The sequence below is a fragment of the Aricia agestis genome, chromosome Z, assembly GCF_905147365.1.
Source record: "Aricia agestis chromosome Z, ilAriAges1.1, whole genome shotgun sequence".
NCBI lineage: Eukaryota > Metazoa > Arthropoda > Insecta > Lepidoptera > Lycaenidae > Aricia > Aricia agestis.
The window spans coordinates 1,265,750-1,292,956 of record NC_056428.1 but is presented as its reverse complement, the minus strand read 5'-3'; the positions used below and the strand labels follow the sequence as shown (position 1 = coordinate 1,292,956).

Sequence of the window (27,207 nt, the reverse complement as noted above, 5' to 3'; positions counted from 1 at the left end):
GTTTAATTTTTGTCATTGTAGGTAGGGGAGGTCAGCTCAAAGTGTATAGTGTAAGCCTTATATAGCCACTATACCTTAACTTTCAATTTGAAAATTATTTTTAACAAAAAATTAAAACCGACTTCCAAGGTAAAAACAATAATAACATCCTTATAATATGAACTAAAAAGTATTAAATAATTTTTCCTATCTAATGGTGCCTTTTTCCGAATTCGGCTAAACCTCAACTATTTCTGTACTCAATCTTCATCATTTTGAAGTCCACAAAAACCGCTTTGCCTGAGGCTGCCATAGGGGTAAGCATAGAATTAGATCGTATTTTGATATCGTTGGGAGTAAGGGCAGCGTGGCCAGCCCAAATGTTCACACGAAATGGTATTTTTTTCTATTAAATAAATATATTTTTTATAAAATGAATGCTAAAAATGTTCAAAAATAGGTATTTATCAAAAACAATTCTGTAAATTACTACTTAGATCGCTTCTGCCCGGTTTCTAAGGTTTCTTAACAGGAGTTTATCTTCCAACAATCACAATATTTTTTTATAAAAAATGATTAACTCTTATAAAATAAAAATAGTCAAAATATACCTATAAAACTTTGTTTTATCGATATTATATTCCTGTTTTTAAATGTCTCCTTTAAGTATGACTATGTTTGTTTTCTACTAATTTGACTGAACCCCGATTTTGTTAAACATATTTAATAGCTGCGCCATCGTAGTCTCTTCCCACGACTGGATAGTTTTCTTTTGATAAGTTTGTTCATCATCTAAAAATAGTTTTAAGTAATTATCATATAAAAACTATCATTTAGCTTAGCGGCCTATTGACCGCTTTGCCCGGTCCGCTTTGCCCTTTGGCAATCTGTTTTAAACTTTCTTTCGCATTTTTTATCATACTCCAGAATAAAAACAACATAGATAAAGCTAAATAGATAAGCAACGACACCGGGAAAATAGAAGCATTCAAATATACAAGAAAATAATTAAAACAGGAAGAATTGACCTTGCATATTTTTAATAAAACGTGCAATTCCAATATTTTTGGCGCTACAAGCTCGCGCCTTCCCCAACCGCCAAGGCGGGGCTGGATGTTCACTATGCGCCAGAGCAGCAACGTTGCTCTGCCTTTATAAATAACCGAAATATTAAGGGTGGCCGCTTTGCCTCCTATGGCCGCTTTGAGCTGGGCTCCCCTAAGTATTGTAATCATTTTTGTCACGTATGCACGTATTATATACCGTATGCAAAATATTGCTCAATATAACTAAGCATGCGTTTTAATTACTCCCATTGAAACATTCTTCTTTCATTCTTCATTTAAAACTCAGAAATATGAAAGGGGTAATATTCCTATCTTACGACTATAATATAATATCTTACGTTTAAATATAATCGTGGCAATAGCTGTTTTAATTCACAACAGATGGTAAGTAAAATTAAGATGGGGTCACCGCTCTAGAAAAAAACATATTCTCAAAGTGGGCGGTGAGCAAAATAAGGTTGAGAAACTATGGTGTAAGCGCTGACAGTGGATCCCAAAGTATAGTCTAAGCGCTGACAGTGGATCCCAACGTATAGTCTATGCGCTGACAGTGGATCCCAAGTCCCAACGTATAGTCTATGCGCTGATAGTGTGATTGGCATGATCTTTCCCACGCAGGTGATGGCCGGCAAATGACAGGGCGGCGTTCACACGCGCGCAACAATTGCCTCTAATGTGGAGCGTTTTAAAGGCAATAACACTGAACTGTACTACGATACAAATACTTCTTTTGTATACAGTTATTGCAATTGATGTATTTTTAATTCAATAGTATACAAGAATATAGTTTTATAGCGTATATAAAATAACTATATCCCAATAAAAGTTTTAAACAAAAATCTAGGTCAAAATCGGTGCAGTTTGGATGCTACGTTAAATAATTACAGATATGCAGAATCGTCAAACTAAACTGTAACAAACAACTCTAAATAACACCTGTTTCCTCTGTGAAAAACTTTATTAATTAATAACTGATATAATTCCTAATGACTTTGATTATGGTGTTATTAAGATTAAGGAGGTTCTTATTGAAAAGATCAACTAGTAACTATGCCAAATAAATGTCATCTGTCGAACAAACAATTATAGACCGGGCTCTAAATAAGCAATGTGTCATTGTATATATCAATTTATTAATACTACTTAGTGCGAGCGACCACAAATCAGCTAAGGTATTGTCTGACTGTGTGGGTCTAGTCTAGAAGTCTAGAATGTGGTGTGATAAAGTGTTTGATTTATTGACGTGAAGGTATGCAGATCCATTATTTTGTACTACTTATTGTTTGCTACAAATACCTTTAAATCTCGCAAATACGAAACAATACGATTTGACAATGTATCAATGTTTTACTTTTATGTTAATATAATGAATAATTTTATTTAAGTGTAGGTGACCCGGAAAACGTTGTTTTGCCTACATACGTACATGTATATTGCATAACATCTATATAATAATTATATATTACACTTGAATTCTATTAAAATAGAGCACATCTAGATCCGTTGCATCCTTCAAAGAATTTTAGCATAAGGACAGACAGCGGGACTTTTTATTATACTATGTAGTGATTTCGCGACAATGTAAAGAACATAATTCTCATTTTTTCCACCCGTCGCTTTTGGAATTTTCGCATTAAACGGATCTCGGTCAGTGATCTCGTATGCGAAAATTTAAAAACGTCCGAGTACACATCGCGGGTATTCGAGCAGGAAACGAGACGAGACAGATCGATTCCCTTCGAGTACCACTTAATTAATTTGTCAGTTGCGCTTACATTTTTTGGTCCGGACCAACCTATATTCGTCTCAAATCACCACACCGATTTGCACTCTACGCCCTTAAAATTAAGGTTGAAATTCCCTCGCTGGTTGACGTTCACTCGGGCATGTAAACGGAAAATCGACGATTAAAAACCACAGGTTCGTTTACTTATCTCGGATCTACACATGCGATCACCAGATTAATTACTCCTCTCGGACGTGGTGATGGCTTAGTGACAAGGTGTGAACGTGCCGAGTGGTCTTGTTTCACCGTCAGCCCCTGGACTATGTCCCTTTGATAAGATTAAAAATATTTCAAAGATATGAAGCAATTTTTTTACAGTGAACGATTTTAATTGAGTAAAGGATAGGTTCGTCGTATGTCGCATGAAGTTAAAACTGCTGAATAGAGTATAACTGCATCTGCACTGTAACACCACTGTAGTTGACTGTAACTTACTGACAAAAAATATCTATTGACAACTTTGATTCCGGTCAAACTGTAACTGCACTGAAACTGCGCTGAAACTGTCACTGGACTGTACAAACACTTGCACAAGTTTCCGTTTTTAAAATATTCGAAACTTTGCTTAATTTTTGCGGTAAAATATATTAAAAATAAGCTCAAATAAAATCATTATTCGGACATAAAATGTACTTTTATGAGTCGTAAATTCCGATAAGGTTAAACGTTTGTGCTTCCGCGGCGGTAGCGAAAACTGTTTTAGGACTGACCGACAGATAACCTGACATTTTTGTTTTTATGATGATGATGTCATGACTCATGGATTTAAGAAACTATAGACATTGTGGCTTTTGGACCATTACTGAGAATTAAAGACCTTACTTCAAGACTTGTATTCAATTATTTTGATAGCGAAGTTAAAAAAAATATATACGAATTTGTTATACCCCTACAATAAAATTTATGTTTGATTGGTCAAGTATTCACATTTATCATCCATGGTTCACATTTATCATCATCATGTCATAAAAAGCTGCTTCTACTCTCTAGTGTCTACGCTAGCTTACTATGGGTGCACGTAGCCATTACTCAACTCAGTAGCATTATCTCCACGATCTGATATGGATCACATTTAGCACCTTTTAGCAGTTTTACTACATCATTACCATCTTATTGAACATTAAAATTAATTATTCACAATAAATTAAGCCTAAACCATTAAATTGGCGGACGGTCAAACGTAGATACATTTTTATTTCTTTATAATTGGCATTAAAATGTTGATCTAATTTTATTATGTCCATACTTTGCTGTTATTAGATTTGCCTTATTAATAATATCTGAAACAGGTCCAACAATACACACACACACAAAATACTTTCCTACCCCATCATCCATATTAATAGTATAAATTCGAAAGTGTGTATGTCTGTCTATGTGTCACCTCTTCACGCTTAAACCGCTGTACCGATTGTGATCAAATTTGGTATGCACATACTTTGAGTCCCGGGAAAGGACATAAGATAGTTTTTGTGACAGAAAAAGTTAAGTTCCCGCATGATAAACGACTTTCAGCGCACTGGAGTTTGGACGTCATCTAAGAACGAATGACTATGATTGTACTACAGTGAGTACCATTAGTATAGATCTTGGGCAAAGACGAATAGGACCCTCTACACATTATCAACTGCCTTGTTTGTCCATCATAATATGCCAACATGTAGTCGATTAATAAGGTATATCCTCGATACCTAGCTCATATTGCTAGATAAACCTAGATTACAAATTTTATTTAGTATCTAGCTAATTCAAACGTAAATGTCATACATAAAATTCAACCGATCGTAAAAATATATTAAGTAATGTTCAGAATTCATTTAAATAGCGGTTCGTTAATATTTCTTATCTACAATTAATTGATGGTTTTAATTAACTGGTTATCGATTAAATGTTAAATTGAAATTCAAATGAGTTCAAAATTTAACTCCAATGAATCCGGCACATTAGAATTAAGATAACATATTGTTCATAACGAATCAACGTTGTGAACAATATGTTTGAAAGCAATGTAAAAAGATGTTTTAAAATAATGAATTGTGACGTTACAAATTATATTTATCTTACAAATGTTTAAAAAAGGATAAGAAAGAAGCATCACTGACAGTCCAAAAAATCTGTTCTCTCGTTAATATATCCTTACCCTTACTCGCAGCGACAATACTGACAAATCATCAGGGCATCGCTCGGTCTAATTTAAGGGTGATGCCACGATAAGCACCCGCTGCGAGATTTACGCTTCGTTTTGATCCTGATTAGCGTTGTTTATACGCGAAAATATTATGTAAGCACTGATACATTGTTTTCAAATTTGATACCGATGGTTAAGTGTTTACTTTTTAATCCCTGACGAAAAAAAAGCGGTTCCATTAATTTGAGATGTCTGTGTGACTATTCGTGGCATCGAACCATCTAAACGGTTGGACCGATTTTGAGCAAATTTTTGTTTTTAAGCTGACATACCTCTTAGCCATATTTCAGCATCATCGGCTCGTTTCCTGTTGCAAAATTTCTTAATTTATTTGAGTGCTACTAGATGACGCCCGCAATTCCGTTGCGCCTGTATATTGTGCGGGACCCGTACTTTGGGTTTCACCCAAAGTACGGGTCCCGCACAATATATTGTGAATATAATTGAGTCCCGGGAAAGGACCTAGGATACTTTTCAAAGTATCCTAGGTCCTTTCTCGGGACTCAAAATATCTCCATACTCAGAAAACGAATTTTCCTACAGCGGTTTAGGCGTGAAGAGGTAACAGACAGCTAGACACTTTCGCACTAATAATAATATTTGTATGGACTTAAACTCATCTTGAGAATATACCCATTACCCGTTTTATTAACAAAACACTAGCAAAGCGCTGCTTTAAATCCCTTTCATCTTCGACATCTAATTTCGCTTACTGCTCTATCGAATGCAAGTACCCGAAGCCTTTTTTTATGAAATAAGGGGGCAAACGAGCAAACGGGTCACCTGATAGAAAGCAACTTCCGTCGCCCATAGACACTTGCAGCATCAGAAGAGCTGCAGGTGCGTTGCCGGCCTTTTAAGAGGGAATAGGGTAATAGGGGAGGGTAGGGATGGGAAGGGAAGGGAATAGGGGAGGGTAGGGAAGGGAAACGCAGCGCAAGCGCTGTTTCACGCCGGTTTTCTGTGAGAACGTGGTATTTCTCCGGTCGAGCCGGCCCATTCATGCCGAAGCATGGCTCTCCCACGTATAAAGCCAAGACGTTTTCTTTATCGCTTCTTTATAAAATCGCCGATCAAAATGTATGGAATTGACATTAGACGAGTCGAATTCGATCGATTCTATAAAGAAGCGATAAAGAAAAGGACTTGTATAAAGGGCCAGTTTTTCTTCGTCGAGTTTTCTCATCATTTCCATTTTCCACGGTTCCAGTTACACGGATTAATTAAATCGTACCACAATTATGTACAATACCACGGCTCGGAATTAACCGCGGTCACGGAGTATTAACACTGAATTAGATTTGTGTGGCGATTTTAATGTGAGCTGATAAGGTGGACATTTTTTAGTTTCAGTTCTTTTTTTAGATTTAAGACGCGTGGTTTGGGCGCAGGTGATGTAATTTTTATCGTCTTTCTAATAAAAATATTACAAAAAAGCGAGCCCATAATAATATTATGCTGCGTAATAATCTTTATTGGTGAGGTTGTTAGATTTCTATAACATGTGGCATCGTGGCTATAGTCAAGACAGGCACAAAACTTCATATTGACATCTCAGACAAAGAAAATTTACACACAGTTCTACAAATAAGAGTGAGGTCAGTTTTTCATTCATGTGTGAGTCCAATCACAGATAAAGCGTTTTTTTTTTTTGCCTGTGTGCGTAAAAAAATAAATTATGTAGATTAAGTTTTTGCAAAGCCGTATGCTATTGTTATTTTGTCTAAGATGGATTATAATAATAATATCTGTGCCACGTTTTGTTTTGTGATTGAAAATTTTCCGCACTTTAAATAGAAACCGTATTATTTTCCGTTGCATAGTCGTCGTAACTTTTCCTGTTAGATTTTAATTGTGATAGAAATTTAAGGTGTGTAATAATTTAATATTTTATTTGGCTATATCGTGAATTATTGTCAATTGCACATTTTGTACATCAAATAATGTACACTTTACCACCATGTTTAGAAAACTGTGTCGGCTAATTATTCTAATTGCAGTGAAAGTGTTTTTATAATTTTTAATTTCCTATTTAAATTTGACATTTCTTTTTTTTTTTTTTTCAGATGAATCAAAAGTGCAAAGTCTGCGGGGAGCCCGCGGCAGGGTTTCATTTTGGAGCATTCACCTGCGAAGGATGCAAGGTAATTTCCTTATTTTTCTTTAAAAAAAATAAAAATTCCATCAACGCAAGGACCAAAGGTGTTGCAAATAAGGCATGATTGCAATAACTAGATCTCTAAACGTTTTGATTTATTAAGTACGGTGTGCAAAAAATTGACAAAAACTTTTGACATCTATTTCCATAAATTACTATAATTTAAACTCCTCACCTGCAGTTGGTGTTACAGATTTCCCATTAAATGTTTCACTGTTAAATAAAGATGGCCAAAATTTTACTTTGAAGGTAGGCAACAAAAAACATGGTGCAGAATAGATACTTGCGGTATATCTTCATTTTCAGTTTCCTTTTTTAAAGGCGCTAAAGTCATTTTCGGAAATGATATAACGGTAACGAATTACCGATCCACATTACAACAAACATAACATCCGACCTAATATTAATTGATTGATCGGTTGTCCCGTCGCGGAATTTTGCACCTTATCGCCACGTCGAGTGTAGGAGGAGGAACCCATTTTCGCCTGCCGAGGTCCATCCGGGCGATGCACGCCGATAACTCGATCGGCATGCAACGTTTCCGTTACGATTTTTTTGCTGACGCTCCTAATTAGAACAATCCTTAGAAAATCATATTAATTAATAGATACCGAGTGATATATAATTGAGATATTTTGGATTCTGTGTCCAAGTACGGTCGCCATAACGGTTATAGCCGTGTAAGAGGTTTTATGATCTGGATTACGCGCAACTTTGTCCGCGTTGAAATTAGTTGATCGCATTTTCCGTCATATGAGCATATACTATTACATTTTTTTTTTCAAGTATTTTCAGACCAAATATCATTTAAATCAATTCAGAAATTTAAAATACTGAATAATACCAATTCCTTCACCCATTAGTTTTTCTTTTGTCAACACTCTCCAGTCTACATACCGATATTTATTCAGCTAAAAGTCATCAAAAACTTAATTTAAGTCATATTTAAGTATCAAAACACATCAAATATGTACAATTATATTAAAGTTATTAAACCAATATTGTAGCTGTAATTATATGTAACATACATAACATAGTAATGTATGTTACATATAATATTTCCACATATTTTATGTATTCTATAAGTAGTTGTGTTAGTGTCGGTAGCATTATGGCCCACCGGTACCGTACCCGGACCAAATTTCATTATGCACTAAAATTTATATGGATGTATCAATTTACAAGTTATTAATGTTACATTATTTATTGAATATTAAAGCACTAAAGATATTATGGTACGTTTACTAGGTTTTGAATCATGTAAATCGATATTAAAGCGAATCGATACTGGGAATCGGAGAATAGGACTAAATACAAAGATATATTTCACATAGTTATTAAGGTAATTTTTATGGCTACACGTAGGCCATTGAAATTACATTATTGTTGCTATTTCGATGCAATATAGTAATAACTACTATTTAATTTTATTCGTAGCAAGCGGCAGTGAACTTTCATCTACATTTTTAGGTTTGTTGATAAAATGGCATATTATAATAAAAGGACCCTAATTTCTTAGTATCAGTGAGGTAACAAGTGCGTGTTATGTAAATGTACCGGCGAGGTATGTCCATTGATGTGGAACAACAATACAGTTGCGTCACGCGGAACCCACCACAGGACGCGGGAAACAGACTAGTTTCACGGGGAAACACGATCAGCATCACTATGCTCTTAGACTACGTAGAGTACTGTTTCGTAGGGAAACGAGATGGCGTAGATGTTATGGCTCTTAGACTACGTCACAAACGACGAAATATTTAAATGCGTGCAGAAAGCATGGCAGTCAATTATAGCCCAAACAACAAAAGCAATCAGAAAATTTTCATAAAAACGGCTACATATTATATTTTCGCGATTTTAGATCGAGATCTAAACAACCTAAAGATGTTTTCGAACAATGTAGGTACAGGTTTGCAAGGCTGTCACTACATTTAGATCTAAGGTGTGTTTATTAGTGAAGATGTAAATATAATCATAAACTAACTTGTTACCAAAACGTTCACCGATAGCACCAGCGAAGTGTGATTCTGACACAGGTACGTAGGGTTCTGTATAAACCACAAAAATTACGTTTATTATTATTGAACCAATTAGCTTCCATATTCTCTTGTGATAGACGTATTCTTGTTATTTAGCTTCGTCAGTAACATATCATGTGTAAAAATGTCTAACTGTTAAACACTTTAAACATAGCCTGACAGATAAACAGACAGACAAGCATGAATTCAGTAATTGGGATCCGTTTTTTTTGGGTACGGAACCCTAAAAATGATTGATGATAATGTACAAATGATGGCCGTTGCCCAATACGGGTCAAAGGCCGGAAAATTTCTGAAATATCAATTGCCTAATGATCTACATTGTTGCCACATAGATCTTATCGGCACATCGTTTAGGTAGCTCTAAGAAAATATCATTTCATAAAAATCTGTGTTTCCAACGTTACTAAAATCCTTACAAAACGAAGGATATTTTGGACATAGCGTTATGATACGTACTATTTTTTATTTTTTTTATGAAATAAGGTGGCAAACGAGCAAACTGGTGGAAAGCAACTTCCGTCGCCCATGGACACTCGCAGCATCAGAAGAGCTGCAGGTGCGTTGCCGTCCTTTTAAGAGGTAATAGGGGAGGGTAGGGATGGGAAAAGAAAGGAATAGGGGAGGGTAGGGAAGGGAATAGGGTAGGGGATTGGGCCTAAACTCACTCACTCGGCGAAACACAGCGCAAGCGCTGTTTCACGCCGGTTTTCTGTGAGAACGTGGTGTTTCTCCGGTCGAGCCGGCCCATTCGTGCCGAAGCATGGTTCTCCCACATAATATAGGTAGCTCTAAGAAGGTAGTTATTTAGAAAAATCTGTGTTTCCAACGTTACTAATATCCTTACAAAACGGACTATCAGAGAAGTTTATTATATTATAGCTGATGTAGTAGACCTTTGATTGTGAAAATTCGTCTCATACTGGTAACATTCAGTTTTAGGCTGCGTTTCCACCAGAGATGTGTTGCGAGGAATGTGTTTTTGAGAACCAATAGAATCGCTTCATTGACGTGAGCTCGCCATGACTCTTGAGTGCCATGACATCGCTCAGCGCGACGATGCTATTGGGTCTTAAAAACACATTCCTCGCAACACATCTCTGGTGGATACGCAGCCTTAACCTTTTTCTCATTTTCTTCGACCATGACAATTATTTTGTGTATTAAGTACTTCTATTCAACCAAAGAGTAAATCATAACATGCCAAAAAAGCTTAGCTGATTTTAACATCTTTACAGATAAATATATATTATGTACAGTAAAAACTGCGTGTCGGTCCGTCACGGCACGTGCGCCGCGGTCAATTAGTTGTACATAAAGTTATCTTGTTACTGATTACAGTATTACAATGTGCTTACTAACCGTTTAATTGTTCATAATTGTTTGAACAAGATAAATAGTTCAGTTAAGTTTTCATTCAATAATGATGTTTAACGATTAACATGTTATAATGCTACTAATTTCATTGGCAGTTATATAGTTTTTTAATAATTTATTTACTTAAGTATTTGAATTTCAAAATTTTTATTTAATTTATAGATTAAATTTCATAAGTATTAGGATGCCTTTTTGGCGCTGCTGCAGCACCGTACGTGAAGGCTTTTTAGAACCTGTAAAAAATGTAACATTTTGAAGTAAAATATCTCTACATAGGGCCATAATAAATATCCAATGTCCATGATTGCCATCACGATTTCGAATCTGCCAAGAAAACTTTACAATTGACATCGATTATGAGCAATCACATTCGTAATCGCTTGTGTATTTTGTCCATCATGAACTGGCTAACTACTAGTAGAGAAAGAGAGAGAATTTTAGGTTATATTTAAAAATCTATCTTTAATGAGATATTTTTAATAAAATGTCATCAATGTTCACCTATGACGAAAGTAATTAAAATGTAATCTTAATTATATTATGTTCCAAATTCAAATTAAGTAATTATTTAAATTGTCGTGAGTCCCTGACCTATGAAAAGTGACCTTGATGAATCCACTTTTCCTTTTGTCGTTTTGACTATAACGGGCATTAGGCATAAAAACCTAGTTCTAATAGTTTCAAAATTAAAAAAAATACTTTATTAGGCTACCTAAAATACTGCTTGGCTTCGGCCTTCACTATCATTCATTAAATAGAGAAAACATAGAAATGGCTGGGCAACGCTCCCTTTGCTTGTCCCGACCGGGACGAATTAAAATACTGCAAAAGAAGTGGTTTGTGCGGTTTTTATCAGTTATTTCGATATACTTAGTATGTTATGTTTTTGACACAAAAGAATTTAACTTTACCGTATAGTAATTGGTATCAATTTCCACATAATATCTAATTACACGTAATAAATACATACATTTATCGTAATTATAATGAATAATATTATATTGTCAGCTCTTTCAGTTACTTTATTTTTTGTTATTACGCCATATATTTATGCCATAATAACAAAAAATAAATTGCCATTAAAATATCACTGTTTTCCAAACCAAAGCAAGTTATATTTAATTTATAAACACTTTTTAGACAGAAAAAGACCTAGGGAAGCTACAAATGACGTGTCGATAATTGGAGCAGCTAGTGGTTACTAGTTAGTGGACTTAGTTGTTAGTGGTCACGTTGTAAGTTTAATATTTATCAAGTATTAAAGCTTCTCGTGCCGTATTACTTTTTAATAGGAACTAATCCCTATATTTGGCGGTAGTAAGAAATAGAACTGCCGAGAGATGTGGCAAAAAATTAGCTGCGGTGCAAAACAATTCTACAACTTGTTTGTTTCTGTAGGAATGCTCTTGTTTTAACAGTCTTTAAAAAATAAATCGACTTGGGTAAAAACAGCAATATAATACTATATGATACTCGCAACTTTATTTTGTAGTAAAATTAATTGACGACCTCTGTGGCTCAGTTGGCAGGCTATTGGTAGCTCAAGCCGGGGGTCGCGGGTTCGAATCCCGCCGACGGAACAAAAAGTTTTCAAAAAGTTCCTGGGTCATGGATGTGTATCAAATATGTGTATCGTATAATAAAAAATCTTCAATACCAAATCTTACACAACCTTAAATTGTGATTAGTTCAACGGATGATGATACAAATCAAATCAAGTATTTTTTATCAGAGTTACTTTTTTACCAATTTAGAGTTAATTTCTGAATTTACAGCCCAGTAAGTTGTTTATTTGAGTAAAAAAAAGGATTTATGACAAATAAATTAATCATTGAGTTTCAGACACATATTAATATGAGACATGACGTCTTAAACTTTAATTTACTTAATTTTATGTTGCCTTGGGCCGTTACACATTTAATTTTATTTCCTCTTTTAAATGATAAAAATCTAGATAAACCGATAAAATATTTATACAACGAATGTGGCTCGATAGTTTTTAACAATTTAGCAACAGAGCTTAGTTTAATTTGAATATTTTGGAATAAATAATACTACTTGTCTAAGTTTAGCGTTGAATGGCACAATGTATCTCAAGTCTCAACATAGTTTTAAACTGTGTTGTTTAAAAAATCCACAGCCAAACATAGAACCTCTTCCTTTTTTTGGGAGTCGGTTAAAAATATTAATCATTTCTAACAATATAACTATAAAGTAATACTTTTTTGATCCTCCAAGATATGGATATACATTGGCCTATTCTTATTCATGATCTAATCACATATCCGGGTATAAAATAAAATAAAACATCGAATAAAATTGAATCGTATAAGGTGTTAAAGCTTATTAATGATACATTTATTATTTAAATCACCTATTTCACGTTTTTTCTTGATTTATATTATAGTTTATTACCTTATAGGCCCGCCCCAAATTTGGACGTAAAAGTTTGATTTGCGTTTACAGATAATTTTGTGTTTCTTATAGAAATATGGTATCATTATCCTACAATTATAGGTATATTATGAGTCGTAACTCATAACCTTGGCTGAAGGCTTCGCTGTTGTTTGCTTAGAGAATACGGCATTTAAGAAAAAACTGGATGAGTTCCATTTATGAATTTCAAAATGTATTCCGATTTCAAACGACAGTTGAGGGGTCACACGGCTAATTATATTCGAATTGAGAGCAACTCAAATTGCAGTAATGCACGCGAACAGAAAACGCTCAGCAAGTGGCCGGCAACTGAGACAAGCGAAGCGGGTAGCAAAAAGTGACAGTTACTTGAAATTAGGACAAATTTTCGAGGGCACTATGTAATTGTTAGTAGACTGAAAACGTATTGGAATGATAAAAAAAAATGTCAGTTTTGTTCTCTATAAAACTCATGAACGTGGAACGACCTATACTTCAAATTAGCTGACTACTTTTAAATTAGTTCATTAGTTAAATTTGTGCAAGCGCTCACTTAGGAGTTAAGACACAATAATGTATTGTTTTAAGACTCATCTTCATGTATTTTGCATAGAAATCAGAGTTAAGACACAATTATTTATTCTTTTAAATGTATTTTGTATAGAAATATTTTTTCTTAAGACTGTCATATCTCAAGTTTACCTCACAAGTCCGCTGCCCGCAGGTCCGTGGCGCGGGTCTTACGCAATAAATCATGGCCACTAATTTGTTTTTAAAGGTTTTGTGCTATCTGCGTGTGTAATCGTATTGTGTGGAGAGTTGGAGACTGGAGACAAGCGCCGGCACATAGACATACACACATAGATCCCACCGCATGAGAACGAATATTTTTAAACAAGAAGTAATAATTTAATAATTTTCAGGCATCATTATCAGATAAGATTAGGAAATAAATGATGTAAAGAAGCAAATTAAGGCGTCACAGTCTGATAAATCCTAAACGTACCAAAATTATTATTTAGACGTTAAAACCAGTCATTGTGATTTTTGGAATGTATTGTAACCTTTTTAAACCAATTGATACTTGCATATTAAAATATAAACCTGTACAGATGTATGTTTATCTGTCTATCAGTAACCTCTTCACACTTAAACTACTGAACCGATATTATGCAATTCTAATTAATAATGCTTTGAAAATAAGTACTTCTTTTCTCAGGTCCCAAAGCAACATTTTTAATTTTTATCCCAATACATTGTTGTTGTATTCCAGGAAGTTTTTTTCTGTGATAAATAAAATCAAAAAGGCATTGCGGGCCACATTCAGTTTCTTCTATTTCCTTACAAAGCTTAACATTTTTCGTGCAGCATCTCCACATATATATCTGTGGTGCTTTTGTCCATTGTGGGGCGGCGGTAGTCAAAGCCGCCGGCGTAATTTGTCACAACAAAACAAAATGGCCGACAATACTAATTGGAGGAGCTCACCTGCAGATTAAATACGATTAATGATACCGTCTGTATTGAAACTATTTGCATAGCGATTTTAATAAACTTTTGTCGCTTCTTATGCGGTAGTCGATATAAATACGCGGTGTATATGTTAGTCTACTCTGGTTGTATCACTATAGTACAAAAGTAGGTACTCTTGACTCCTTATAGACTGTGACTTGAGTGATGCCTTAATTAAAGTCAAATACACTTTTTGTGAATTTGGACAAGCTACATTAAAATATAATTTCGACATCCAATTTAATTGAATCCAATCGTAAATACATAATATTTTAATACAGGGTTACGCTTCGAAAGTGCCCATGCCTTAGCGACGATTTATTTTATTTTTATTTCTAATTTCGGTGCTGAAATTATCGAATGCTTACTTAAATTATTATTTGATATTATTATTAAATGCGATTCATCTTAGTACCTTGATCTGTCAGCATGCTTGATATAAAATTAAATTTGAACAAGCATATCAACTAAACTTTTTAATCGGGACTTAACGCGACTTATTTAAGTAGTAATGCTACTACGAGTTTCTCGACGTTTCGGCCGTTAAGTCCCGATTAAAAAGTTTAATTATAATGCAACGCGAAAGTTTAAAATGTTAAGCATATCAACATTTGGATAGCAATAATAATAATCAGCATGAACATCAAACCCGTCCGTCACGTGGGATGGGGTCACGATGCGTGTTAACAGATAATTAGACAGATAATTATCATTATCATTAAACTGGGCTTGTAAACTGGTTTGTTTAAAATTGGTTTAATGCAAAGAGGTTGAATAAAAATATGGACTGTGAATAAAATATAATATGTAGGTACTATCAGAGAAGTTGATTGCTTGGCAGATGAGAGACCTAAGTAATTTGGTCGCGTTAAGTCAAACCCACCGGGATAAAAAGTTTATAATCCTATGTCCTTTCCCGGGACTCAAAATACGAAATTTCAACAAAATCGGTTCAGCGGTTTGGGCGTGAAGAGGTAACAGATAGATGGACAGACAGACAAACTTTCGCATTTATAATTATTATGTAAGTATGGATTTACCTATGAAGATATAATTTATTGTGTCAAATATTCATACATAGTATATAAATGTAGTAAAGTTAAGAGGATACAACAGGGGCTAGAGAAATGAAAAAAAAGTACGTGTAATATCTATAGCTGTCTCCCTTACCTCAAGCCTATACCGCAGAACGCGATAGAGACAACTGCAGAAAATCCAGAAAATCAACGATTCGTTGTCCCCTGATTCCCTCTCCAAAACTTAACCGATTTAAGTACTTTTTTCATTTAAGATTAAAAAAAGGCTTGAGCTGTGTTCCTATGTTTTGCTTTTTTTGTATAATTTAGCCAAATCTGTTTTCTGGACGTTTGAACACAGCGGAAAATCTGGCCATTTTTTTGGGTTTTTGAACGTTCATATCTTATTTAATAATTAAATTATGAAAAAAAAGAAAACATAGGGACATTGTATTAGTGGCCGTAGATATTCAGGAAAAAAATTATAACTCTACTAGCATTATCCAGGGAGGAAACAGGGGACAACGTTTGTATGGAAAAAAGGGCGGTGTGGACTCCTCTTAAACACTTGGCTACGGAACCCTAAAAAAGGGGGCAACCTAGCAAACGGGTCACCTGGTGGTAAGCAACCACCGTCGCAACATCAGAGGAGATGCGGGTGCGTTGCCGGCCTTTATTCGCAACCATTCATACAAAAATCAAAAAGTCAATGTCGCGAAACGGTATTCACGTTTATCAAAGCCATTTTGACATTAGCACTGACTCACGATGGATTTGGCCGGACTAATATAACATTGTATCGAGTATTTATGGTGTTGGCATCATTTCGTGGTTCGAATGACAACGACTCGCTCCAGTAATCGTGTGCCAACTGTTGCCAATATTGCTCAATTGTCAGAGGACTCTCGACCTTAACGCCAACGTCTTAACGTCGATCGGTTAAGGGATATAGCTAACAATTAACCCCCGTATCGAATGGTATTGCATTGTATCGATTAATTTGAATTCGCTCTTGTTTGTCGCTTTATTAATTATACAAGACCTTTACAAGACGATAAAAATACAGCCAATGTCAAAGAATTTATTTTTTAATTTTGTGAAAGGGGTCTAATTCTATTCGCTTTAAAATACTGTAGCCGTCATTGGAGTAACAAGTTGCGAAAGTTTAGCCGCAGATGATGAGCACTAAAAATTTATAGAATAACCGATTCCGAGATTCCAATTATATATATATATATATATATATATATATATATATATATATATATATATATATATATATATATATATATATATATATATATATATATATATATATTTATACAAGAATTGCTCGTTTAAAGATATAAGATTTCGCCCATAATATTTTAATGAAGTGACTAAATAAGTATGTCACCATGGCAATATACATCGCTATCCCGTCGCACAAACAATGGTCGTCGTCAGTCTCGAGTTGTAACAATTTACTATTATTTATTCAACAAATACACTGATCAATATAATAAGTACCCAGTAGCCGATTGTCAGACCCACTGAATATGCATATAAAATTTGGTTAAAATCAGTAAAGCCGTTTCGGAGGATTACGCGGCCTAAGATTGTGACACGAGAATTTTATATATAAGATGTAAGTTTACAGAACTTTTTTGTAGTTAATTACACATTTTTAAAATAATAATTTTCGCATCCTTTTGCTAAAAGGTGGGCCTGTTTTTTACCTCTTCACGCTTAAACCACCGAACCGATTCTGCTGAAACTTAGTTTAAAGATACTTTTAGTTCCGGGAAAGGACAGAGGATACTTTTTATCCCGAAAAAAATTAACAGTTTATCAAGTACTTTATAATACTATTATTTAATATTTTTCTGTCTGTTTTAGATAAAACTTTTAGCAAATCAGACCGCCATTTTCGCCACATAATAATAAATGACATACCTACTAAGATTATGATAAACGCCATATCTATAACATCCGTATCAGGTGTCACGGTCCACACCTACATATAGTTTATAGCTTATTGGCTGATACAGTATCAATATTGACCAATCACATGACACGCAGATTTGTCGTTTGATTGTTATTTTAAAACATAAGGATGTGAGCACAAGGCGCGTTTTAATCGAGATGAACGCGCTTAGGAAGCGTCTAATATGAAATTAGATGTCAAAATTTGTAGTGTATTTTTGGACTGTAGTAAGTTATTTGAATATCTTCTGAAATACATTTAAAACACCCAGTGTCCTATCTTATATTGATTTCACTTTAAAAGTAGCAGAGCTGAAAAAATAACATTTGTTATTAATTATTTTATAAGAAAATTCATGCCATTGGGGCATGGAATCGGGGCATTTCTCATAGAAGCATAGAATTGAAATCTTACTTTAACAGCGCTGCTACTTACACAGTGAACTCTACATGAGGGACGCATGTGACACACACCCTAAACTATCAACACTTTGTTTCTTACACTTTATATGCAACTTAAATAACCTTTTTATTGGATACTAAGGGTCGCGCTAATCATAAATGCAAAAACAAAATATTTTAGAAAACCTTAACGTATCACTCTGCTGCTCCATAATGATACGCCACATCCTCATACCAGGAATATCGTTATCCGAAGTTCGTCTGTCAAAATTAGTTCGAATACCGAAGATCGGTATCGGCATCAGGAGCACGAGTTGTAATGCCAGCCGCAATCACAACAACACCCGGGTCACCGCTTCTGGATGTAAACGAGAACTGACGCGTGCGCATTCCGACTAACGCAGTGGATTTTCAACCGTAATACTGGCGGGTTAGATTCCATTTCTGATTAGATGGGATTTGATATGACGGTATGACATACACGTTAGAGTTCAACCATATTTGAAAAGCACTAAAGTTGATTTTAGTTTACATGGAAGTTGATATAAAGCGTACGTTTTGAAATCTACCCTGTACATTGAAGTTTAAAGTTCAATTTTATTTCGCGCGTAGGATCCGACGCGTGCGATCTTCAAATTTATTTTTGATATCGACTTTAGCTCTTTCATTTTAAAGTTTATATCAGCTTGTAGGGTCAGTCCAGGGTCAGAAGACGTTCTCACGCTTGTCCACGTCAGTTTAATTGTCAAAATTCGGACAGGCAACATACAATTTGTCAATCTGACGTGTTAGGAATAGGTTTGCCCCGCGGCGATGACTGCTGTCCTCATTCCGATATTGTTTTAGAAAAATAAGGCTTTCGTTTGCTCGACGGACGTTGGGTGTATCTAAACTATTTCAAAGAACGTAGAACGTCGGCTGGGTTAGACATATTCTGATCAAATTCCTTTACCACTTGCCAACAAACCAATTTATATTATGCTACATCTAGCTTTATTCTAATAAAATAATGAGACTTCAGATTTGATGTATCGCTCTCAATTCTCTTCCATCATACATCAGCTAGTCCAAATTAACGCTTCAGTTTTAGTCTAACCTAATATTATCTTCAGCTCAAATATGACAAGCACTAAGGCTCTCTAAATATCCTCCTCAACAAATATAGATATACAAAGATTATGTATTTTCAATAGCATTGAAAAAACATAATCGTCATAACGTAGTCGCGTAAAATTGACATGCGACCAAGCGTCAAAAAGCACCTTGCGACAAGATAGTTTACTGTTGTGAAACCAAACCCGGGTTAACAATAACTAAGACTTCGTTAATAACTCCGTAATGCCTTAATGGTTAACCATCAAAGTCTGATGGAAAAGGTAATGTCAAAGCATTACCCTCGTGTCTCGACCCGCCAGACTTTATTGTGCTCGTAAACGGAATCATAAAACATAAATGCCCATAAAATATGATCATAACATTTCCTTTGCGAAATACCGGGGACATTTAGAGTAGACTTTGTTTAGTATTCGTTTAATTTGAACGAAAACAAAAATTGTACCAAATAATTGCGATTGTATTCCGTGACATAAAGGTTGGGAGTTTGGAATGACATTAAACAAGGCTTATAACTTATAACGGCCGTTCCCAATATTTGATCTATCTCTGGTTTTGCCCTACTACAGATAGGAATAGCTCACAATTGACATAAAATATATGTCTCTAATGTCTAATGTGAGCTATTCCTATCTCTAGTAGGGCCAAACCAGAGATAGATCAAATATTGGGAACCGCCGTAAGTTAAAAGTGATTTAATGTACAGATATCATGAGGACGTGGATACAAAGCAGCCGTTAATATGACACCAGCATTAGTTTTTTATTTACTGACATTTAGAAGACATTGACAGGAGTGAGTGGACATAGCTTTTAGCTATGTCCACACTGTGCACTTTCATCTTCAATTTTCGTCATCAACTTACATATTGGCGCATTCAATAATTGAATGCGTCAAGGAACGCAACGCCAATATTGTCATTTTTGAAGTTTTGGATACGGTCAGAGGGCATGCCTCACGTTCGCTGTTGACTGCGCTATAACGCATGCCCTTGACGAACATAAAAAGGGACAATGTGGACAAAGCTAGATCTCTGCAACTTTTTACAGCATAGTGTTAGTTCTGATTTTGGCCACACGCCAAAAGATCCTTCTAGTGTTGTATATATCTGGCGTTATAATATTATATTATTTGTGTAGTTTCTTTATTACAATATTGAATTAAATTAGATCAGATTTCATAACTAACTAGAACCAATATACATACATATTATACTATTATTAACTCTTCAAAATGCTTCAGTTCCTTTCTACAAGGCCACATTACTTTGTTTGGTATCGTTACTTTACTACACCTCCAGAGACATCTAACATAATAAAATATGGTGATTAAAATGGCGGACAGTATTGATAAGAGATAATGTGTGGCGTAAATCTAAGTCGGGGCACTATGTGGCATAGTGCGGTAGGTAGATGCCATAATTTTAATACCCCATTTACGAGCATCTAATGGCGATGCGCTCAAGGCTTTGTTTATGTCTCTTACAATGTAACGTACGGAAAAATCACTTTGATGATGAATTGTATAATTAGCACCATATTTAAAGCAAGAGGGATTGTTTTGGTTGAGGATATACTTTTTGTATTGGTAATTTTTTCATGAGTACATGGTAGATAATATACTCATGAAAAAGTGATTACAGTACTACTAATAACAGATGCTAGTATTATAGTGGTAAAAGTGCCATGGGATTTCATTTAGACGAGAACAAGAAGCCATAATTACTAGTAGCGATGCGGTACGATGCCGTATCTACTTCAATATTTTTTTATAATACATAGCAACTCCTTAGCGATCTGTGTGTTTTATATAAAGGTATTATATTATATTGGCGCAGCCGCAACGCCATACATGATACAATGCGTTTTTCCAACGGCGCAACGCAAAGAAGCAGTGTAACTTCACTCTAAGCTGAAGATCTTACATATTTCAAAATACCTGTCAGAATCGCCAGCTCATAAACATAATGAGCCTTATACGGTCTGCACAAGGTCGACATTAGAAGGGCCTATTAACCAGGCGGGGTCATATCGAAATTATTGACATTGTACTCAAAACCCATACTTATGTTATATCTCAACAGTATGTTAAAATTATCTCTGCTACCTTGTTACAACATATTGCTATGTTTTTTCATAGAGCAAAGTGACATGTATGTCCTTCTGAAACTAGTCAGGTTTTTGTTAATTTTCTGTCTGTTCTCATTCTCTTAGCGAGAAAGTCACGATCGAAAATTATAAGACTAACTGTCAAACTGCTATGTATTATAGTTTCTATAACTCTACCTGTAAGAATAACAACATTTTACTTAGCTACAGCTAGAAATATAATAAAATAATAAGAATAAAATTAGCCTTTATTGCTGTAAAGTTATAAAACATTAAATTTTACTATAACTTAATCTAGTTGTAGCTAAGTTAGCGGCGTTTGGGTGATTATATTTTTGCTAAAGCGTGTCTTTCGACATAGGCCTCCCCCAAATATTTCCATATTTCTCTGTCATTTGCAACTCTGATCCATTCTGTACCAGCTTCGAATAATAAAAGTGTACCAGCCACCCTTTTCAGATCATCTTCCCATTTTTTCCTTTGTCCACCTTTGCTTATTTAGCTAGAAAGATCTTACTTCATAGGATCATTAGCTAGAAATATAGATGTATATTAATAGTTTAAATTTACTTATTGTACTAACACATAGTAATGTAGACAACAAGCTAGTTTTTAAACCATTCTTCCTATGCGTCATACTCCGCAGAGACCGTAGAAAGGCTATTTTTTTTAATCTACCTTACGATATTTTTTTAACCCCCAGATGTAAAAATAATATTATATTCATAAACTTTTGCTCTTCTCGCTCCATTTGCATTCCTATGTTTATTATTAATATAATGTTGTAAATAATACCATTTACCGCGGGTATAATACCTACTTAAGTTATATTTCACAAGCAAACCGGCTCAATATTGATTATCATCCTATTATTTATTAACAATTATTAATAATGATAAATCATAAGACGGCTCAGCTGGTTGATTTATTATATTATTGGACATTATTAATTTTTGTATTCCCTCGGAAAATGCAATAGTAAACGTTCAGTCGTCTATTATGACACTTGCATTACAATTTATTCCGTTTTATGTAGTTTTTATGACGAAATAAAACTGACTTAGTATATAAAAATAAGTCGGATTTTCCTTCCTGACGCTATAACTCCAGAACACACAAACCGATTTCCACGGTTTTGCATTCGTTGGAAAGGTCTCGGGCTCCGTGAGGTCTATAGAAAAAAAATTAGAAAAAACTTCAAGAAAAAAGCAGGAAAACAGGGAAAATAATTTTATGGGAAAACAACGTTTGCCGGGACAGCTAGTATTTTTATATAAATGAGATGTTGAGTGTGAGTCTGTTTAACATCTCACACTCAACATCTCATCTGCATCCTTACGTTCCTGCGCTATAATACGTAATGAATTAAAAAAGGTATACTTACATAGTATTCTAATACTAGATCCCGCGGTAATCGTACATTTTGCAATAAAAAGTATCCTGTACTCATCCCCGTCGTCTACACTACGCCTTTTATCAAAATCGGCCGAGTAGTTTCAGAGATTATTGCGATACAAACAAACAAAATTTCCTCTGTATAATTTAGTGTAGATAGATAAATTTATGTAGTATAAGGTATGGGAGAGAAGCGGTGACACGGGCGTACTACAGGGCAGAGGTCTCGCGGACCTCTTCGTATTACCTGCTCGAAGGAAAACATCGTAATATCACGAACACAAGTGTTAACTTGTGTTTAATAGAGTCTATAAACTCTGTCAGTTGGACTTTGAAAGTATTATTATAATTCTAAATCGTCAGAAATAAAATGAGAGTTCCGATAGGATTAATTAATAAATAAACTATACATACACATTACTCGTATTCGCGTTAACATAAACAAACATTTTATAAATAAACAAACATAATATTTGGTCTTTTTCAATACTCTACCAAATAACACAATTTTCAGTTTAGCTTAATAAAAAGCTTCTCTGGAGTGTTCACTGTTTGCCTTAAGAATCAAAATGACAAATTTCTGGTGAATCGAGTAAAAATAGATGCTGTTTAGCAGTTAGCAAGCACACAATGTTTATTACTATTAATTTACCTTTATTTCTAGCACTTGTGTGCTCGATCACACTGGAAGCCTGTTGCAATGGCGGCTCAGTTATATGGACCATTAATATTATAATGTTGTCACACGGAAAACGGTAATGGACGACCTCTATAACGTGTAACGCATTATGAAAATTATTTATTGCAGTACATAAATGGCATTGCCGATCACAGCTCATACTGGTAGTATAGCATAACATGATGCACACGTTTTAGCTTAGAAAAGGTTATAAATAATGATATAATTATTATTTATTAAACTAAATTAAAATAAAATAATTAAACTAAAAACTGGATGTTGCTTGCTTTGATGCGCCGAAAATGGTTTATCGCGTATATTTTTCCGAATTAGAAATTACTCTATGCCTCTTATGCAACTGTATCTCCATACCAAACATCATATTTTGTTTAGCGATTTCATTGTGAAGCGGTAGCAAACATAATATAGGTCAAAAACTTTGCAGCTTCTGCAAAAACACGGATATCTTATTAAAATATGATTGCGCATATTTTATCTAATCAAAGTACAGAAGCAAATTTATGGCAGCACTCAAAACGTGGCTATCACAAATTCACTAATAAAAAAAATTCAAATGCTTATTGTTTTTAAAGTTACAGACGTCCAAAAATTGACAATTCCCCAAAGCCACTGACATCGTGATCATACATGAGATTATTGGTTACGCAATGTCCGAGGAATGTCCAAATGAAACAATACCAAAATCGGCGCGTGATCTGCATTATGTATACAGATTATATTGATAAGGATTTTGGTGCGCCCGCGCCGCCCGACATAATAAGTTTTGATTTTAAATTAAGAAAAATTTAAAGGTTTACTCAAAATATATTTTTAAATTTCTACTAAAAACGAGGAGGTTTAATGTTCAAATCTTTTTAAACAATTAAATGAAAAGAGGTTACTTTATAATAATTTGTTGAATAAGGGTTTGCTTCATAATCATGCTAATTATGTCGTCTTTTGTGTTAATGATAGAGAAGACATGGCATAAGCTATCAACACTAACAGACATTGACAAAATTAGGATCATCTGCTGTTCTATACTGTGATTGTCTTTATAAGACAAATCATTAAGATGAACAACATAAAAAATCTTATTTTAATACCAGTACACATAAGCTTTTGTGTTAATGATAGAGAAGACATGGCATAAGCTATCAACACTAACAGACATTGACAAAATTAGGATCATCTGCTGTTCTATACTGTGATTGTCTTTATAAGACAAATCATTAAGATGAACAACATAAAAAATCTTATTTTAATACCAGTACACATAAGCGTTTTCATCGTGCGGTCAGCAACTAAATCAAAAACTTTTTACTTCAGTCCAGATAATGGCAAAAAGTAAAACAATGGGTTACGCAATTAATCGAAACGCCAAGGTCGGCGATCGAAACCGTACATAAACGGACGTAACCGAGCAGAACCGGCCGGCCTATATCCCGCGGATGTTACCGTAACCGTAACCGTAACCATTCGCTTTCGGGCCCAGGTGCCCTATTATGAGCTCTTAAATCCATTCACTTTACGTCCTTATACAGTCAGATAAGGACGTAAAAAGAATGGATTTAAGAGCTCATGATAGAGGCCCAGAGCCTCCACAACCAACTACCCGTGTAAACGCTTGTTTTTGAGCTTAAACAAACATAATTTGCAACACCTTTGATCTTATTACAGCTTTGATCTAGATTGTACCAGGCGCAGTCCGAAGGGGGGGTCACAGGGGACATGACCCCCCCCCCCCCCAAATCTAAGGTCAAATTGAAAAATCTTAAAATCTTGCTAAATAATAAAAGGAAATTTCTAGCTATCCCCTAACCACCACTGTGTCCCCTAACCACCCCCCCCCCAAAATTTCAGGTTGCGACCGCGCCTGGATTGTACCAAGTTATTTTTCGAAAACGAAAATAATTGCTTTGGGAGTTTTTACCTTGTTTTTACCGATAAGAACGCGATTGATGCTGGTTTTACGTTGATAGGTTTGACGTTTATACGGACTGCATCAAAACTTTTTCGCAGCTTTAATAATGTTAGTACCTTAGTAAATACTTTTCTTGTCTTCAAATTATTAATAGTCCCTTCTCTTTCTTTCCAGTCCTTCTTCGGGCGCTCCTACAACAACTTGAACTCGATAACGGAGTGCAAGAACAACGGGGAATGCGTCATCAACAAGAAGAACAGAACGGCGTGCAAGGCGTGCCGGTTACGGAAGTGCCTCATCGTCGGCATGTCGAAGTCAGGCTCCAGATACGGCCGAAGATCCAACTGGTTCAAGATCCACTGCCTACTCCAGGAGCAGCAGCAGCACTCGCAATCGCAGTCCCCGCCCAGGGTGCCTCCTTCCCCGCACCTGGCACCGCCGTTCCCCCCTCATCTGTTCCCTGGACTCGCCAGACCGAGAACCGCAGAGGAGCTTGCTTTGCTCGGCTTCGATGACTACAAAGCACCCTGCTCGAGCTCCCCGGACTCACACCGGAGCGGCCCGTCTCCAAAACAGGAAGAGAAAACCAGAATCAACCACTCCCGGCAACCAGAGAGACCGCTGACGCCGCCCAGAGACTTCGTGCCCATGCCGCTCCCCTTGCCCCACTTCGCGCACTCCACCTTCCTCCAGCCGCCCCCGTTCAACCCGTTTGTGCCGAATCACCCATTCCTCCTGCCACCTGGATTCCATCCGCTGTATTCCCGGCACCTATTCGAGCAGGCCGCGCTCAGACAGGTCGCGGAGAACAACAACGATCTTAGATTTGATGACCACAACAGCAGTCCGACGAAGCGGTTCTTCTACGACACCAATCTAAAACCTGAGCGGACGACGCCAGCAATACCGAGAGAGGAAGTGGTCTCTGGGCCGGAGTTCGTGCCCACACCTCCAGCGGAGAGGAGAGCATCCGAGTCACCGTTGCAGGAGAATCCCATGGATCTGTCGGTGAAGTTGGACGGGCGGTCGAGCTCGGAGCGACGGGGGTCCGACGACAGCGAGGCGCTAGCCCCCGACAACGACGCCGACTCCCTGAGCGACCACGCGTCCGCGAGCGAGGAGGAAGATATCTCCTTCTCGCCCATGAAGAGGCACAAACAGAACCCCCTCGACCTGACGACCAAAGTCTGACGATGACGTCACTATACAAAGTAAGGGCCAGTAGCGGAGATTAGTGTGAATACTTAGTATCCAAATACTTAAATTAGGCACCGACCCGGTGTACGAGTGTTAATTATGTAAATAATAAATTATTGTACTCTAAGTTAGGTTAGTTAGTTGGTTTTATAAAATGGATCTTGTAATATATGCTGGCGTATTAATTAAATTATTTTAGTGGTTTCATTGAAGTGTTCGATAGTTTAATGTATTGTGAATGTATAACATTTTTTACTTTCCTTGGTAAACCCTGTTAGTATTTTATACGTGTATCTGTATACTGTGTATGTTTTAATACATAAACATTGGGACACTCCAAGACTTAGCTAGAACATTGCATTCCAATATTAGTATTTACAAAAGTATTTTTATATTGTTAATTAAAATCTTAGGCCAATTTGGGTGTTAGAAAGACATTCCAATATCATAGCAAATTTTTAATAATAATTGTTTCATATTTATTAGCTGCCAAGAATTTAATAATATGGTGCTGTAAGAGCAATATTGTAATAATATTATACATTCCTATATTTGCTCAAATGTCCAATGTACTCAAATATATTCGTTCAGATTGTTTTTACCTCTGACAGGACCTTCATGTCGAAAGCATAAGGATCAAATTCAAAGAAACCAAGAGGAAAAATAACTGAACGTGACTATAGTCGCAACATACTCAATTGTACAAAGTATATTATATACAGTATGCTTCATTGAGCATAATATACTTACTAGAGCTGTATTAATGAAAACAAATTCCTGCGTTTTGATTGGCCGATATTGTTAAGGCTGCGCAGCCATTGGTGCGTTACTGTTATAGAACGAATGTGATTTGTTATTTATCAGTGGTAAAACACTATAATATG

General features: G+C 35.6%; 1 protein-coding gene across 2 annotated transcripts in view; it reads left to right on the top strand.

Annotated features, from left to right (window-relative positions):
* LOC121739317 (knirps-related protein-like) overlaps positions 1-26,730 on the top strand; it is a 69,861-nt gene extending 43,131 nt beyond the window's left edge. Inside the window, exons 1-3 of one of the 2 annotated variants that reach the window (XM_042131708.1) lie at positions 6,319-6,411; positions 7,087-7,164; positions 25,301-26,730. In XM_042131708.1, the coding sequence (XP_041987642.1) occupies positions 7,087-7,164; positions 25,301-26,317 (1,095 nt within the window). In that variant the 5' untranslated portion in view covers positions 6,319-6,411 and the 3' untranslated portion in view covers positions 26,318-26,730. Of the gene's footprint in view, positions 1-6,318; positions 6,412-7,086; positions 7,165-25,300 lie in introns of those variants that run through there. The other variant, XM_042131707.1, reaches the window with a different exon arrangement.
* The last annotated feature ends 477 nt before the right edge of the window (positions 26,731-27,207 follow it).